This window comes from Oryctolagus cuniculus, chromosome 21, assembly GCF_051225735.1.
Source record: "Oryctolagus cuniculus isolate XC-2025 breed Fujian yellow rabbit chromosome 21, ASM5122573v1, whole genome shotgun sequence".
Classification (NCBI taxonomy): domain Eukaryota; kingdom Metazoa; phylum Chordata; class Mammalia; order Lagomorpha; family Leporidae; genus Oryctolagus; species Oryctolagus cuniculus.
Genome location: NC_142887.1, coordinates 27,415,030 through 27,430,123, shown reverse-complemented (window position 1 = coordinate 27,430,123; position 15,094 = coordinate 27,415,030). Strand labels below are relative to the sequence as shown.

The window sequence follows — 15,094 nt, the reverse complement described above, 5'->3', positions numbered from 1 at the left end:
GGTGAGGAGCTGGTCAGAGCATCACCAGGAAGCCGGCTTCCCTCAGCACAGTATGGTTGGGGGGAAAAATGGAGCCAATTCATCTAGAGACAGCACACAGGGGTACTGGCGTCCAAAACTGGAGTGCCTGGTTCAAGTCCTGGCTACTCCATGCTTCCAATCCAGCTTCCTGTTAACGCACCTGGGAGGCAGATGACAGCCCAACACCTGTGTCCCTGACGATCACGTGGGAGACCTGGATGGAGTTCCTGCCTCATGGATTCAGCCTGGTCTAGCTTGGCTACTGCCAGTATTTGGGGAGTAAACCAATGGATGGAAGATCCTCCCCTCATTCCACCCCCACACCTCCCGCCTTTCAAATAAATAAGTCAATCTTTAAAAATCATCAGTACTCAAAAAGGCTCCAGCCCATCCCCTGGTCACAATGCGAGGATGAAGGGTACGTACGGCTTCTGACTGAGAGGAATACAGCAGGTTTTTGAAAGCCTTGTTGCCTGCCCGAAGAAGCGACCACACAGAACATGTCCGCTCCTGAGTATGCTTCTCCCCTCTCTCCTTGGCATTGTTGCACAGGAATGTTCCAAAGAGGCAGGAGTAGGTGTGCTGCACCAGTTTCACCTGTGAGAGTCCAACAAGTCAAAAGTCAAGCAATCGGGCATCACATCCTACAGCTGGGCCAGTTTACCCTGATGTCCCCGAGGGCACTGCAGCTCCCTGGGTCGGGATGGAGTGGCCACAGTCACTGCACACCACCAACTGCTGCGCCCAGGCCCGATCACCAGCACTCCTCAGTCAAGGACGGACTGCTGGCAGCCGCACTCTTCCCAGTTTCCCTGGCAAACGGTCTCCAAGATTCTAAGCCGTTCTCACGAGTGACAGAGCAGATCAGCTGGGGCAGGTGCAGGTCAGTGCTCAACTCACGCCTGAGCTGACAGCACACTTGTTAAACTACTCACTCACTCAACAAGTCATTACTGAGCTTTGCCATGCCCCAGACAGGACCACAGGCGGGGGTCTGCAGCAGAACCAGCCTGCCCTCTCGCGCTGCTGACACTTGCTCTCCTGGGAGGGGTGGATCAGGGCTACGGAGAACAAGCATGCTGAGGGGGGGCGGGGCAGTGTGCTGAGGCCTGAGGGAAGTGCGACACAAGCTCACATGAGCAGCGGCACACACAATGACTGAGGCGGACACAAGACTGCAAGGAGGCTGCACAAAGGCGTCCCAGCAGGAGATGAACCGCTTCAAGGAGGCCCTGGCAGTCACTAGGACTTTGACTTTGGCTTTGAGCAGATGTGTGGCATGGTCCGTCTATGTTTTAGAAGGATCACTCTGCTGGGTTGACTCTCTGGAACCAGGGTGGGAGGTGTTGGTGGCATGGACGAGCGTGGCACCAGCAGAAGTGGAAACAAATTGGGTTTTAGAAGTATTTTTAAAGCAAAGCTGCAGAATCTGACAGACTGAAGTGGAGTGGAATTTTTGCCCCTGACAAATCAAAGGATGAACTGCCTTACACTGAGATGAAGAACTCATGGTAGATCAGGTTTTGAGGTACAGAGCCATAAAAGTCAAAGAGGTAAGTTTTGGGGGCTGGCGCTCTGGGGTAGCAGGTAAAGCCACCTCCTGCAGTGCTGGCATCCCACAGGGGCTCTAGTTCAAGTCCCAGTTGCTCCACTTCTGATCCAGCTCTCTGCTTCTAGCCTGGGAAAGCAGCTGAAGATGGTCCAAGTCCTTGGGCCCCTGCACCCCACATAGGAGACCTCAAAGAAACTCCTGGCTCCTGGCTTCAGATCGGCCCAGCTCTGGCTGTCGTGGCCATTGGGGAGCGAACCAGCGGATGAAAGGCCTCTCTCTCTGCCTCTGCTTCTCTGTAACTCTGCCTTTCAAATAAATAAAAATCTTTTATAAAAAAAAAAAAAGTTATGAACCTAAGTTTGAAATGCCACTAGAACAACTAAGTGTATTGAGGTACCAAGCAGTCACAGTTGGACGTGTTGAGTCTGGAGTCAAGCGGAGAAGGCATCTAAATGGGGTCGGCAGTTAAAGCCAGCAGACTGCATGAGAGGAGGAGACAGGAGCAGCGGGGTGGGGGTCCTCCGAAGACCACTGAGGTGAGAACAAACACTGAGCACCTGGAGGTCCACTGCTACATGGTAACGAGGGATCAAAGAGATGGAGCCGAGAGTGGCTTTGGTGAAGTGATGGGGGCGAGTGCCGGCTGGAAGGGGTTTGAGAGGAAGGGACAAGAGGAACCTGAGAGCAAGCACAGAAGACGGGGTTCCGCTGCGAAGGAGACCACCTGCGCCAAGGGGGGAGGTGACGGGAGACGGGTGATGGCGCGGGCATTGCTGTGGCCGGGATCTCAGAGAGGGAGCGCACGCAGATGCAGCAGGCAGTGCGCGGACCCCGGAGCTGGCAGAGCAGATGAGCGGGGAGGGGAGCGGGTCCTCAGAGGGAGAGAGGCTAGAAGAGGCAGGGACAGTGTGGCCTGGGGAAGGATGGGGGCAGAGAGAAATCAGTCAGGTGTGGGGGCTTGGGAGACGGCCTGGAGGGCACACAGGACATTCTGACTGAGAACTGCTCTTCGAGATTTCCATCATCCCTTTTTAAAGCCAGATTTAAAACTGCCCAGGGCATTGATGCACACCTGGTATACCTGGATTCACTGAGTAAATGGCTGTTTACTGTCACTTTTAAATAACAATGGGAGAAAACACTGCCCTCTCTGAACTTCTGAAAGCACCGCGCAGGCTCCCGTGCACATCCCCCGTGCAAGGACGCAAGGACGAGGAGCTGAGACTCACGAGGAACGCCTCGTTGAACTCCAAGGAGCACGGAAACTGCCTCTGCAGCTGGTGGACGCAGTCGAGCCACTGCAGGAACACCGGGCACCGCTCGTTCAGGTCGTCAGAGTTCTCCCCGTGACCACACCGGTCAGCGAACTTATGGCCAAAATCCAGCCACTCCATTTCCACGAGGACCTGGAAACCCTGCAGGGAAGCAGCCGTAAAAGACCATTTGTGCTGGCCTGCCCAGGCCAGGACAGTCCTTAGCCTGCTGTCACTGACACCAGTCCCTCTGCCAGCCTCCCCGATAAGCCCACCTGAAGAATCTGCACAGACGGCAACCCCCCGGTCTCCTCCACTCCACTCGAACCGCTGCAAGGTACTAACCGGGCACTCGTCTAAGCCCTCACGAGTCTGTTTCAACTTTTAGCCTCTTGGACTGTCTAAAAGCTCCCCTCCCACAAATTTTTTTTCCAATTTCTCTATTTGGGGGAATTTTTACAATGTCATAAAAATCCTTCCCCACCCCCCAATTTTACAAACCCTCACATATTTTAGAGCACGTCATGGTTTTTCAACCCAACAGGTGGTAATTTTCAAGTAGGGCGCCTTTCCCACGGAACATCTGGGGCAGTACAGAGACCCGTTATTGTGATGAGCGAGCCAAGATCCTTTTCCAGAACCCATGTCCCTGGGCTCAACTCCCAAGTACAAGGTCTCGAAGGAAAACAGGTCCTCTCAGTATCTTGTCACTCAATCTGCCCCATTTTAAGAAGTAAAAGGACTGTGGTAGGCACCACCACAATTTATCTCAAGGTAAAGGAACTATGGTTTAAAAAACAAGAAATCTCCCTTTCTTTGGAGCGAATCCTAACTCCCTAATCTGAGCACAGAACCCTCCCAGAGGCCCGCATTCTGCACCCACTCTTCGGAGGCTCACCTCGATGGTGCGGTAGTAAGGGTCCAGCAGGAGCTTAGCCAGCGCCACTATCTGCGGGGTGCGGTCCCAGCCGTCGGAGCAGTGCACGAGCACCGGCCGCTGGTCGCGGTCCACAGCGTGCACTACGAGAAGGGCGGACTTCAGCAGCACAGACAGGTGATGGAGCCATTTCGTGCTTTCCAGAGCTGACAGCCAACTAGAGGAACGGGAGCAGATGCTGAAATGCTGGCTTTCATGACTGGCTGGATCATGCCCAGTGCCTGTCAAATTACAAAGCAACTCCCAAGACTTTTCTCTGCAAATAGACTACACTAAGACAAACAGAAATCTGTGTTTATATAGCATGTCCAAGAATGAGACCCCAAGCCCTATTATGCAATAGAGGAATGTTTTAAAAATAAGGATGGTAATTAACAGGATGACCTCTGGTTACAAAATCTTTACAGATAATCTCCCAGAGAAAATTAGTATTTAATATTTTTCAGTCCATGATAGGAATATATAGTGTAACTCCTTCCAGAATTTTCTCCTAAAGGAAATATAGCCATGAAGATGTAAAGTAGAAGATATTTGTTGTATTCAGTGATAATCAATTATGCCCAACAAGATCTAAAAAAAAAAAAAAAAAAAAAAAAAAGGCAGTAAACTCACAAAAGCAAGACTAGAATGAGAAGCAGGCTGGATGCTGCTTACAAGAATGCCTGTTACCCAGACCTAACACCCACACCCACCATGATGTGACATGGGATGGGCCAACCTGATGTTTTACATAAATTAGTGCCCCAGTGACCACACAGTACTGCCGAACCCAGGCTGTATTCAGCAAGGTACTAGAAGAACCTTGTTTTCCAAAAACCTTCAAAAGTATCAGCAAGAATTGTTTCTTGGGAATAATCGCGAATTGATCACAATTGTGTTTTATGATTGTGTTGACACTGTGTTTCTTATGCTTCTCCTGCCGCCAACCCCCCAAAAAGAGGCATGGTTTTCCCAAATGCAGTCACATATGGAACTAACAGAAGGGGGCTCTGAGGAAGCTTTCCCAAGATGAGGCTTATTATAAAGGCCTACTGAACTTGGGACTATGAGCTTCTGGAACAGTTGAAGGAGGGAGCCTTTCCAGACAAACAGAAGGCAGTGCATATGCGCCGGTTTCACATGGATTCCTGTCCTACCAACCAGGCTGTGACTCCTCAGAGCGCTGACACTGGGTCTTGGTGCCTGGGGCACAGGGAGGAGTCGTACTGCCTAACGAACTGTACGCCTGTCATGGTTTGTAAAAATCTAATTGCAAGGCCTTCTCCTACTAGGTACCAGAGAACATTCTTTCCTGATGGATCAACTGTTTGTTCTCATTCTTCACATAGTCTTGAAAGAAACAAAAAGATAAGACTTAGGAAAGCAAGTACTGAATTATCTCCTTGCCCCTGGAGAAATGGTAAACAAGAGAATCCGTGTCCAGTTCTCCTGAACCTGACTGAACCGGCTGTACCGTCCCCGCCTACTGGAGAAGCTGCACGCCGCGGGGCTGGCCGAGGAGCTGCCCAGCGGCTTCTCACTCCCTGTCCTGTTCTGAAGCTGGGGCATCCTCTGGCGCCCCAAGCACATGTTGAAGGCTTACTCGTAGCTGGTCCCACTACTGCAGTAACTTCTTTAGATCCACAAAGGAAGCTTCAAAGCTGCATTAGCATTTGCTGCCAAGTGCACACCAAGCATCACCTCTTCTTTAAAAAAACACAACACGTGCAGGCATTTGGACCAGGTGCAGGTTAACATGACAATGTTCTCAGTAAATGAGACAGCAGTTACTAGAAGGTATGAAAGCAACTAACCTACTGACAACTGCATCCTTGTGAGTTTAAAAAACAGCTTTTTAATAAAGAATTTCAGTATGTGGAAGGTATTAGACATCATGTGGGACTGATCCTTCTTTTTGGAAAACTGGGACCCACACCACTGATCAAGGTCACACAGTCAGTTCCCGGCAGACTCCCTGAGTGCTAAGCCCCACCCCCACTGTAGGGAGTCCCAGAGCGCCTTTCTGGGGCCAGGCCAGCCCCGAAGGACAGTGCTCTGCGTGCAGCTGCGACGAACTGCTAACTGCACGGCTTGCTGCTGGGAGGAGCAGCACAGTGACGCAGGAGGAGCGCAGCACGGCTCACTGCAACCCTGAGCGCTACGCAACAGGAGCCACGGCAACAACTGTGGGCTCAGCGCAAGCCCCAGAAAAAGCAAAGTTCTGTCTTCCCTGGCTTCCTGAAGTAGCGAACAGTTATCTGTGTATCTGTCTTTCACAACAGTCTTCCTAACTTCTCACACATTCGAACAGTACTCTGGGAGAAGGCAGACCTTTACCTTCCTCACTGCGAACGCCACTCATTCATTTTTAATAAGCACTAAAAATCATGGTAATGTTCTCAGTAAATAAGAGAGCAGCGCAGAAACTGGAAGCAGATATAAAAGGAAATGACCTAACAAATGTAATCCTTTTAGAACATGATGAATTTTGACTGGTAAGTGCCACAGGACATCAGAAATCAAATAATTAAATTACTCTGCACTGAAAACAATGTGAGAGAGCTCCTCAGAACAAGGAGACACTTCTGCGCTGGGGTCTGAGCTCTGTGCTGTGTTTACTTTAAAACCTTTCAAAGGGTTACATTTTCTTCCTAGTATCTCCTATGCGCTGCTATGTTCCTGACCCCGGAACAAGAGTACCCAAAAAGAATGAAAGTACAACAGAAGTTCACTAGGAAATAGAAGCAAAGACACCTAACTCAATTTTGTTTAAAAAAAAAAAAAATGCAAAATTAGAGCCATAGCCAAGGTCTTACTTTCCCGGATCCGGCATCTGTGTACACAGCAATCGTAGGGACTGAAAACTTCTCCGAATAGAATGAATGTTTGCCATCCCCATAAACACCACTTCACAGTTCGGGTAGTATTCTGAAGAGAGTAACAATAAAGAGAACATAAATATATTGAATTTAAAGCCCACATGGCCAAATTTAAAAGAAGCAAGCTGGCTATAAAACACACCCATCACGGCTGGCGCCGCAGATCACTAGGCTAATCCTCTGCCTGCAGTGCTGGCACCCTGGGTTCTAGTCCCAGTTGGGGCGCCGGGTTCTAATCCGGGTTGCCCCTCTTCCAGTCCAGCTCTCTGCTGTGGCCCGGGAGTGCAGTGGAGGATGGCCCAGGTCCTTGGGCCCTGCACCCGCATGGGAGACCAGGAGGAAGCGCCTGGCTCCTGGCTTCGGATCGACGCAGCGCACCGGCCGTGGTGGCCATTTTTTTGGGGGGGGGGGGTAACCAACGGAAAAAGGAAGACCTTTCTCTCTAACTCTGCCTGTCAAAAAACAAAAAACACACCCATCATGGCTGCTAATGCAGCTGTAGTGTTAGCCCAGTGTTTTAAAAGACAGTGCTTAAATTCTAGTTTTGCAAAAAGGGTGAAAAAGAAAGCTTAAGTTGTAAAAAGATACATAAAAGTGAGTGCTGTGGTGTAGTGGATAAAGCTGCTGCCTGTAATGCCGGCAACCCATACGGGTGCTGGTTTGAGTCCCAGCTACTCAACTTCTGATCCAGCTCTCTGCTATGGCCTGAGAAAGCAGAAGGTGACCCATGTCCTTGGGCCCCTGCACCCACATGGGAGACTTGGAAGAAGCTCCGGGCTCCTGATCAGCCCACCTCCGGCTGTTGCGGCCATCTGGGGAGTGAACCAGCAGATGGAAGACCTCTCTCTCACTCTCTCTACTTCTCCCTAACTCTGCTTTTCAAATAAAATAAATAAGTATTTAATAAAATAAAAAAATTTAAAAAGAATGCAATTAAAAAAAAAAAGCTGTTATCTTTTAAGAGGCAGACCTATAAACTTCCATCTCGCCCACGATTTCATTCCTGATCCTCATCGACACCTTGTAGCTTCGGAATCTCATTGCAAAGACCCTGGCAGAAGAACCCCTTCAAGCGTTCTGATTTCACCCTGGTACCACTTCCAGTGCCCAGCTTAGCTCACACCCAAACACGGGCTCGCAGCCTCTTTTCGTGCCACCAGACTCCAGTTAGTGCTGAGGTGGCCCCCTCCTGGGGGTATGCCACCTCTGTCTCCACCTCCATTTCCAGGGGAGTGTGCCAGGAGGCGGGTGATGAGGACACCCACCGTCACAGGCAACAGGAAGCCAGTGGACAGGCCTTACCGCAGGGCACTGCTTCCCTCACACGTGGGGCCAGCACAGGGCTCGAGAGGACCTGGCCGCACTGCGCTTCCCTTTCTCTTTCTCCTCAGAAAAAAGTGCACAGCGTTAAGAACCCAAAGAGAAGCTCTGGCTCTCTCAAGACAGGTCCAGACTGGGAGCCAAGCCTAGGATGGGCAGGAGCTGGACTCAGACAGTCGAGGTACGGGGTGGGGTCAGGGGACAAGGCACCACACACCTCACCTGGGCATTCGCAACCTCCTCCTTTGGCTCTGTTTGCCACAGCTGCTGCATAGGATCGTGCGTCCAAGATCAAAAGCTTCTGTGGTTGGATGGCTAAACTCTCTGCTCCTGAAGCATTTGACAAAGAGGAATCTAGGGACACAGAGAGGGGAGGGGACTACATGAGCCTTTCCCTCCCAGAACTGTGCAAACTTAAGAACTGCAGGTGTGTGTTGCAGTATTAAACAACAACAAGTCAGTACTGAAACTCTAACTACAACCCCATGATACACGGACTTCTCTAATTGATTTTCTGTTTTGCCTTCTTATTAAGAGATGGTAAGGATTTACGCTTCTGGGACACCCATGAAAACCCACACAGCCCAATCTCCCATATCTCATTTTTAAACCCACAGTCCTCTCCTGAAGTGTGGCACCCACCCCCCACACTCCATTCTTATCACAATGGCAAAAAAGATGACAAACACTAAGTGCTCAAAGCTTGAAATAATGGGTTTCCTGGTTCTCTGCCAAGATCCACGACTCCTCGCACAATCCCTCAAATGAAGCTTCAGACACTCTAACAAAATCGTGTCTTTTAAGGAAAAAAAGACCATTTCAAGAAAGAGCTCTCCGATGCTGTGAAAGTTGGTGCCATGGGTCCTGGGAGCACCTTACCAAACTCCACATCTGAAAGGTCTCCCCCACTGGCAAAGTCCCGAGCAGCGTTCCTGGTCGACAGCTTGCTGCCACTCGATCGGGAGTCAGAGGCACAAGCTTTGGCTACTGATTGCACCAGGTGTTCATCGTCTGCGTTTCGCCAGCCCCACCAGCTGACCTCTGGCTGTCCACAGCGGGCAATGACAGCGCCATTGCTCTGGTGCCTGTGTAGGGAACAAGAGACAACAGCTGTACTGATGCCAGAGGCCCCCGTCAGATGCGCTGTGGTCACACAGAAACTAAGGGAATGGATTTCCAACGCCTCACTCAGTAGCATGACTCTAGGTAACACGCGACTGCGTTGACTCCAAGGCCTCTAGGTATTAAAGAGGGCAGAGGGGCCAGCGCTGTGGTGTAGTTGCTACAGCCGCCACCTGCAGCGCCAGCATCCCATATGGGTGCCCGTCTGAATCCCAGCTGCACACTTCCTATCTAGCTCCCCGATAATGCACCTGGGAAAGCAGCAGAGAACGATCTAAGTGTGTGGGTCCCTGTACTCACTAAGGAGACCCAGAAGTTCCTGGCGTCAGACTAGCCCAGTTCCAGCCATTGTGGCCATTTGGGGAGTCAACCAGCAGATGGAAGATTTTTCTTTTTCTCTTTCTAACTCAGCCTTTCAAATAAATAAGTAAATCTTTAAAAAGAAATGCAGATATTTAGAAAGTAAAATTAAAAAAAAATCATACACTAACAGAAATAAACAATGTGACATATATGAATCTTTCTTATCATACCATCAGAAAAATCTCTGTAAAGTTACTAACAAAATGGTAAGCATGTACTCTTACAGAAAATAACAATATTCACAATTTAAATGTTTGAATTTTCAAATCTGTTTTTGGGAAATAAAGTATAAACACCCTGATGTAACAAATGCAAAAACAGAAAAATGTGTTGTCTCATTGACTTTTTTTAAAAACTCAATGTACGTCTCATTTGGTTGTTGTTGTTTTTTTTTTAAGATGTATTTATTTGAAAGGTGGGGTTACAGAGGCAGAGGCAGAGAGAGAAAGTGGTCTTCCACGCTCCTAATAGCCACAACAGGTGGAGCTGAACCAATTCGAAGCCAGGAGCCAAGAGCTTCTTCCAGGTCTCCCATGTGGGTGCAGGGGCCCAGGTCATAGCAGACAGCTGGATTGGAAGTGGAGCAGCCGGGACTCGAACCGGCACCCATATAGGATGCCAGCACTGCACACAGTGGCTTTACCTGCTATGCCATCCATTACAGCAACTGTATGCCACAGCTGGCTTAGAGAGTCTTTTCAAAATAAGATCCCACCTTTGGACTGAAGCACCTGGTCCACAGCAATTGCTTTATAAAACTCCTGAGATTTCATGAGTCACCAACTGCTTTTATTATAGGCGGATAGCTCAGTGAGCCAGCTATCCTTCCTCAGGCTCTCAGAAGCAAAGTAACAGGATCAACCTGGTAAACCGTACTCTGATGGATCCTTTATACAGAAACAGCAGAAAGCATACGCCTTATATAAAAATGCTATTAAAACCCAAACATTAAAAAAATAGAAAAATGAAATGAATAAAGGGGCCAGCATGTGGCACAGTGGGATGTGATGCTGGCATCCCATGTTAGTGCTGGTTCGAGTCCCAGCTGCTCCACTTCTGATCCGGCTCCATGCTAATGGCCTGGGAAAGCAGTAGAGGGTGGCCCAAGTCCTTGGGCCCCTGTACCCATGTGGGAGACCGCGAAAGGGGTTTCAGGCTCCCAGCTTCAGCCTGGCCCAGCCCTGGCAATGGCAGTCATTTTGGAGTGTACCAGCAAATGGAAGACTTCTCTCTCTTCCTCTAATTTTGCCTTTCAAATAAATCTTAACAAAAAAAAAGCTTTTCCTAATTAGGCAATTTTAGCAATTAAAAAGTTAGAAAAATGATATTACTTTGCAGTAAAAATAAAATTCTGATATAAGCCATAACACTGATGAACCCACATGTTAAGTGAAAGCAGCCAGTCACAAAAGGCTGCGTGTTGCGTGATTCCATTCATATTAAGTGTCCAAAACAGGCAAATCTATAGAGACAGAAAGTAAATTACTAGTCCCTCGGGGCTGGGGAAGGCAGTGTGAGGAGGGAATGGAGAGTGACTACTAACGGGTATGGAATTTCTTTCCAGGCTGATAAAAATGTTCTGCACAACTCTGAATACAGTATACTTAAAGTTCACTGAATTGTACAATTTGAAACAGTGAATTTTAGGTGGCACATTTCAATAAAGTTATAAAAGTAATCATGGGTGCAAGTTAAGCCACCACTTGGGATGCCCACATCCCACATCACAATGCCTGGTTCAAGCCCTGGCAACTCTGCTTCTGCTGCACCTCCCCGCTGATGCACCTGGAAGGCAGCAGACGATGGCTCAAGAGCTTGGGCCCCTGCCACCCAGGAAGGAGACCACGATGGCATTCCAGCCTCCTGGCTTCAGCCTGGCCCTAGCTGTTGTAGGCATACGGGGAGTGAAGGAAGCACAGGTCCCTCTCTCACTGTCACTCTGCCTTCCAAGTGGATGAAAAGTGTTTTTTAAAAAAGAATCAGTTCATTGTAAAATAAATCATCATAATAAAAAGCTGGTAAGCAAAAAAATTTAAATGCCCCCAAATTCTATATCCCAGAAGAAACTTAGCGTGTATTTTCTTTAGAACTGTTTCTAAATACATGTACGCACACATGCACAAAAACGTACGGCAGATGGATTTAAAATCATACTACCCAATCTGTCTTCTTTGGGCAATATGAGAAATATTTTCATTTTAACCCTAAAACTCACAAGTTATAAATTAAATTTGGCAATTAGCAGTTTGCTTATAGTTTTTAAATCCTTTCTCACTGGGAAAGACAAGCAACTGAAACACTTGCATGTCATCAACACACTCAACTAGCTCACGGGCTGAACAGGGCCAAACTAGAAAAAAACCTCGCTGTTTCTTAAACGCCACCTAGCAGGTGACGGCCCAGGCAGCCGCCGCGCTGAAGGGCTGCAAACCGCTGCAGCAGAGGTCTCTCCGAGCCTTCTCCTCTGCACGCTGCCCAGCAGTGCGTGGGAGAAACAACAGGTGGCACTCTGAGGCCTGGGTCTTCAGCTTTAAGGGCCACTGGCATTCAAACAGCTACACTTCTGCTGGGCTACTGAAATGAGCGCTTACCTGTCTCTCCTCTTTAGACTTTATGAAAGGTAACTCAGACACTACAGCGAACAAATCACGGAAGAAAAGCATTTGTCTCACTTAAACAGAACCAGGAAAGTATAAAAGTTGAGATGGCCAATGGATAAATACCTGTAACTGTTTAAAACATTGAGTGCTCCAATTTTACACAGAAGTACAGAACTGCTTTGACTGTCCTGAGCTGAGTCAGGCGAGCTCCCGACGTGCCTAGGAGTTTCTAATCCTCAGCACACGCGCAAAGGGGGAGCTGGGAACTGCACCACAGATGGGCACCCTGCCCCATCTTGCTGTGCTGCAGCCATCTCTGCCTGCCATGGCGACTCCAATGCGCACTCCTGCCACAGCAGGGCAGCCCCAGTCCTGCCACTTCAGTGCAGCGCTCTCAGGCTGCGGCTGCTGGCACCTGGCAGGCGGGACCACAGCGTGCACAGCTCCGCTCGTGGGGCACGGTGGTGGAGTCTTGATGTCCTGCCACATGTCCCTCCCTCACAAAGCCCCCAGGGTGCGGCTCACAGATACAGGACGCAGGACCTGAGACACACCAGTTCCAGGGAGTCTGTCAGATTTTACACGGACCACATCAGCAACTTAGATCTATCATGTTTTGAAAGCAGAGTTTTCTCTGAAAAACTGCAAATAAAAAATACTCTCTGTGTATACCCTAAGGTCTCCAAAAAACCAGGAAAAGCCCTAGGGCTCGTGCCTTTTAGAATTAAGTTTTAAAGGGGGAGAAAAAAAGGCTTCCCATTTTTATTACTTTCTATGAAGTTTTTCTTCAACTAGGCCTGAATCGTCAGTCTTAGACTTCTCTGCCAAAAGAGTGAATTCACCATTCCCTCACTTTGGAAATGAGAGTGCTTCTGCCAAACGCCAGGACTGCTGACCTAACGCAGCTGCTGGCTGGCACGGCAGTGAGAGCTGCTTTCCCTGCCAGTTCGGCGGATCACGGACAAGACTGATAAATCCCTTCAGCTTTCACTACCCTCCAACTCCTGTGGCAGCCTTCCCACTTGAATGATAGGTAACCTTGGTGTCCTATTTTGCTAGGAGAGTCTGAAAACAGTGATGATCACTGAGATCGAAACCTGACCGGGCTCCACTGGACAGACTAAGTACCTCTCCATCTTTCTCTCTTCATGGGTGGCATTCCACTCTGCCTTCAGCAGCCTAAACGGACAAGCTGGTTACTTCTTTGGGAATTCTACAAGGAGAGAAATCCCTTCCTACACCTTCACTTCAGTGGATTACTTTGTGGTTGAAAGCATTTCTAACTAAGCCACTGGTCTGGCCCAACGCAGGGAAAAATCTGCAAACTGAGAAAAGGAAGCAGAATGGAAAGCTGGAGCCGCTGCACAACAGGAGGAGCGCCGTCCTAGAAATCCAAGTGCTTCTGGGAGAGCAGGCGTTCAGCACACAGGGTCCCAACCCCTCGGAATGCTGTTTAGAGAGCCCAGATGTCACAGCGTGTCTGCAAAGTAAGAACTCTTTCCATTTTCCTCAGCAGGGACAGGTGGTTAGAAAACCTGTTCAAGGTGCCGCAGTGAGAAGTGTCAGCACACACCAGAACTCAGCTCTGTAGCTCCAGACCAGAACTCATGCTTTGTCACCATACTCCCAGTCCCTTCCACAACCTGTATCCCTTGGTTCTCAGGCCTCTGACCTCTGAATCTTCTATCCACTCAAGCCTCAACCTTCTTCCTCTCAAAACACACACTTAGGACTCACCACTCTCTACCCCAAAGTCCTGCTAACATCTGAAGCTAAACGCAATCAGCATATTACCTTTACCCGGGATGTGAGAAAAGGATCCTAAAACAGCAAGTGCGGTCACTTTTCTATTAAAAAGTCCTCATCAGTGTCACTGAACTACTAGCTAGTGTTCTGCATGCGCTGAGTACTGACATGGTGCTACGGAACAGCTCTGGTAATATGGAAGCACAGGTCTTGCCTGGCAAATCCTGAACCCTCCCCCTCCCTTCCCAGGTGAGCAGAACACCACATGCAGTGGGCAGCAGCACCAGCCCAACCTGGGGGTGGTCTGGCTTACTCACCTGTAGACAACAGCAGGGATGCGCTTCCAGGACCTGAAGCTTGCTACGCTTTCTAGTTCTTTGTCAGTGATCCAGGCAGGCACTATGAGCTCTTGTGGATAACTCCCGCATAACCTGAGAGACGGGCGAGGGGAAGAAAAGGAGAGAGACGCTGGGTCAGCCAATACATGGGTGTTGATCTCACCATCACAGGGGCAGTGAAAAGACAAGCAGCAGTATTCCTAGGGCTTTGGTCTCCCCCCAGAGGGTTGCCTTAATTGTTTGTTTGTACATCACACTGTTCCACTTGATGCTGCCTTTTGGAAATCCGGCAACCTTCACTAGCAATGAAAAAAGAGGGCAGTCTCTATTCTCATTGTTACTGTTAGAATAAATATATTTTCACTACATGAACATGCAGTACAATTACTGGGCACCTCTACCAGACGGTCAGTCTTTGAGGCCTTTGTCAAAGGGAAACAGGGGAAGGAAAAAGCCTACAATTTCAAGTTTCCAGAGACTTCAAAGGATTCCTGAACTCGTCCTGTGATCTGAACCAAACAGGGCATCCTACGTCCAGGTAACGGGCACGGCTCTGGGTGTGCCGAAAGAGCACTGCACGCCAGCCTCCGCTCAAACACCAGCAGCCCCACTGAATCAAGTCTGTGACGGGATCCGCTAGTGAGCACAATTTCCACAAAACACAGCGAGGAAGAACCTAACCTCAGGAGGGGAAAGCTCTCACTTCAGCAGGGCAGATGCTAGCTACCACTAGCCAAGCTAAAGCCCTGCGCAGCAGTGCTTCTGACGGGTTTTACTTGCAGGGCAGTGTCCTACGGGTAACCCAACCTTCCTTTTAAACAATTTTTAAGAGAGCTCCATGCACTTGTTCATCCCCCAAATGCCCGCAAAGGCAAGAAATGGGCCAGAACTAAAACCTTCCACATGGGTGCCAGGAACCCAATTACTTGATTTATTATTGCTGTCTCCCAGGGTCTAAATCAGCAGGAAGCTAGAGTCAGGAGC

General features: G+C 49.2%; 1 protein-coding gene across 34 annotated transcripts in view; it reads right to left on the bottom strand.

Moving 5' to 3' along the window:
- MTMR3 (myotubularin related protein 3) overlaps window positions 1–15,094 on the bottom strand; it is a 142,464-nt gene that overhangs the window by 10,451 nt on the left and 116,919 nt on the right. For all 34 annotated transcript variants that reach the window (XR_016227324.1, XR_016227326.1, XR_016227329.1 and 31 more), the window contains 7 exons: window positions 14,090–14,203; window positions 8,821–9,026; window positions 8,164–8,295; window positions 6,559–6,670; window positions 3,725–3,920; window positions 2,803–2,988; window positions 448–618 (listed from right to left, as the gene is read on the bottom strand). Coding sequence is in view for 25 of the 34 variants with exons in the window: in XM_017350667.4 (XP_017206156.3) it covers window positions 448–618; window positions 2,803–2,988; window positions 3,725–3,920; window positions 6,559–6,670; window positions 8,164–8,295; window positions 8,821–9,026; window positions 14,090–14,203 (1,117 nt within the window). In the remaining 9 variants the exon portion in view is untranslated. The remainder of the gene's footprint in view (window positions 1–447; window positions 619–2,802; window positions 2,989–3,724; window positions 3,921–6,558; window positions 6,671–8,163; window positions 8,296–8,820; window positions 9,027–14,089; window positions 14,204–15,094) is intronic.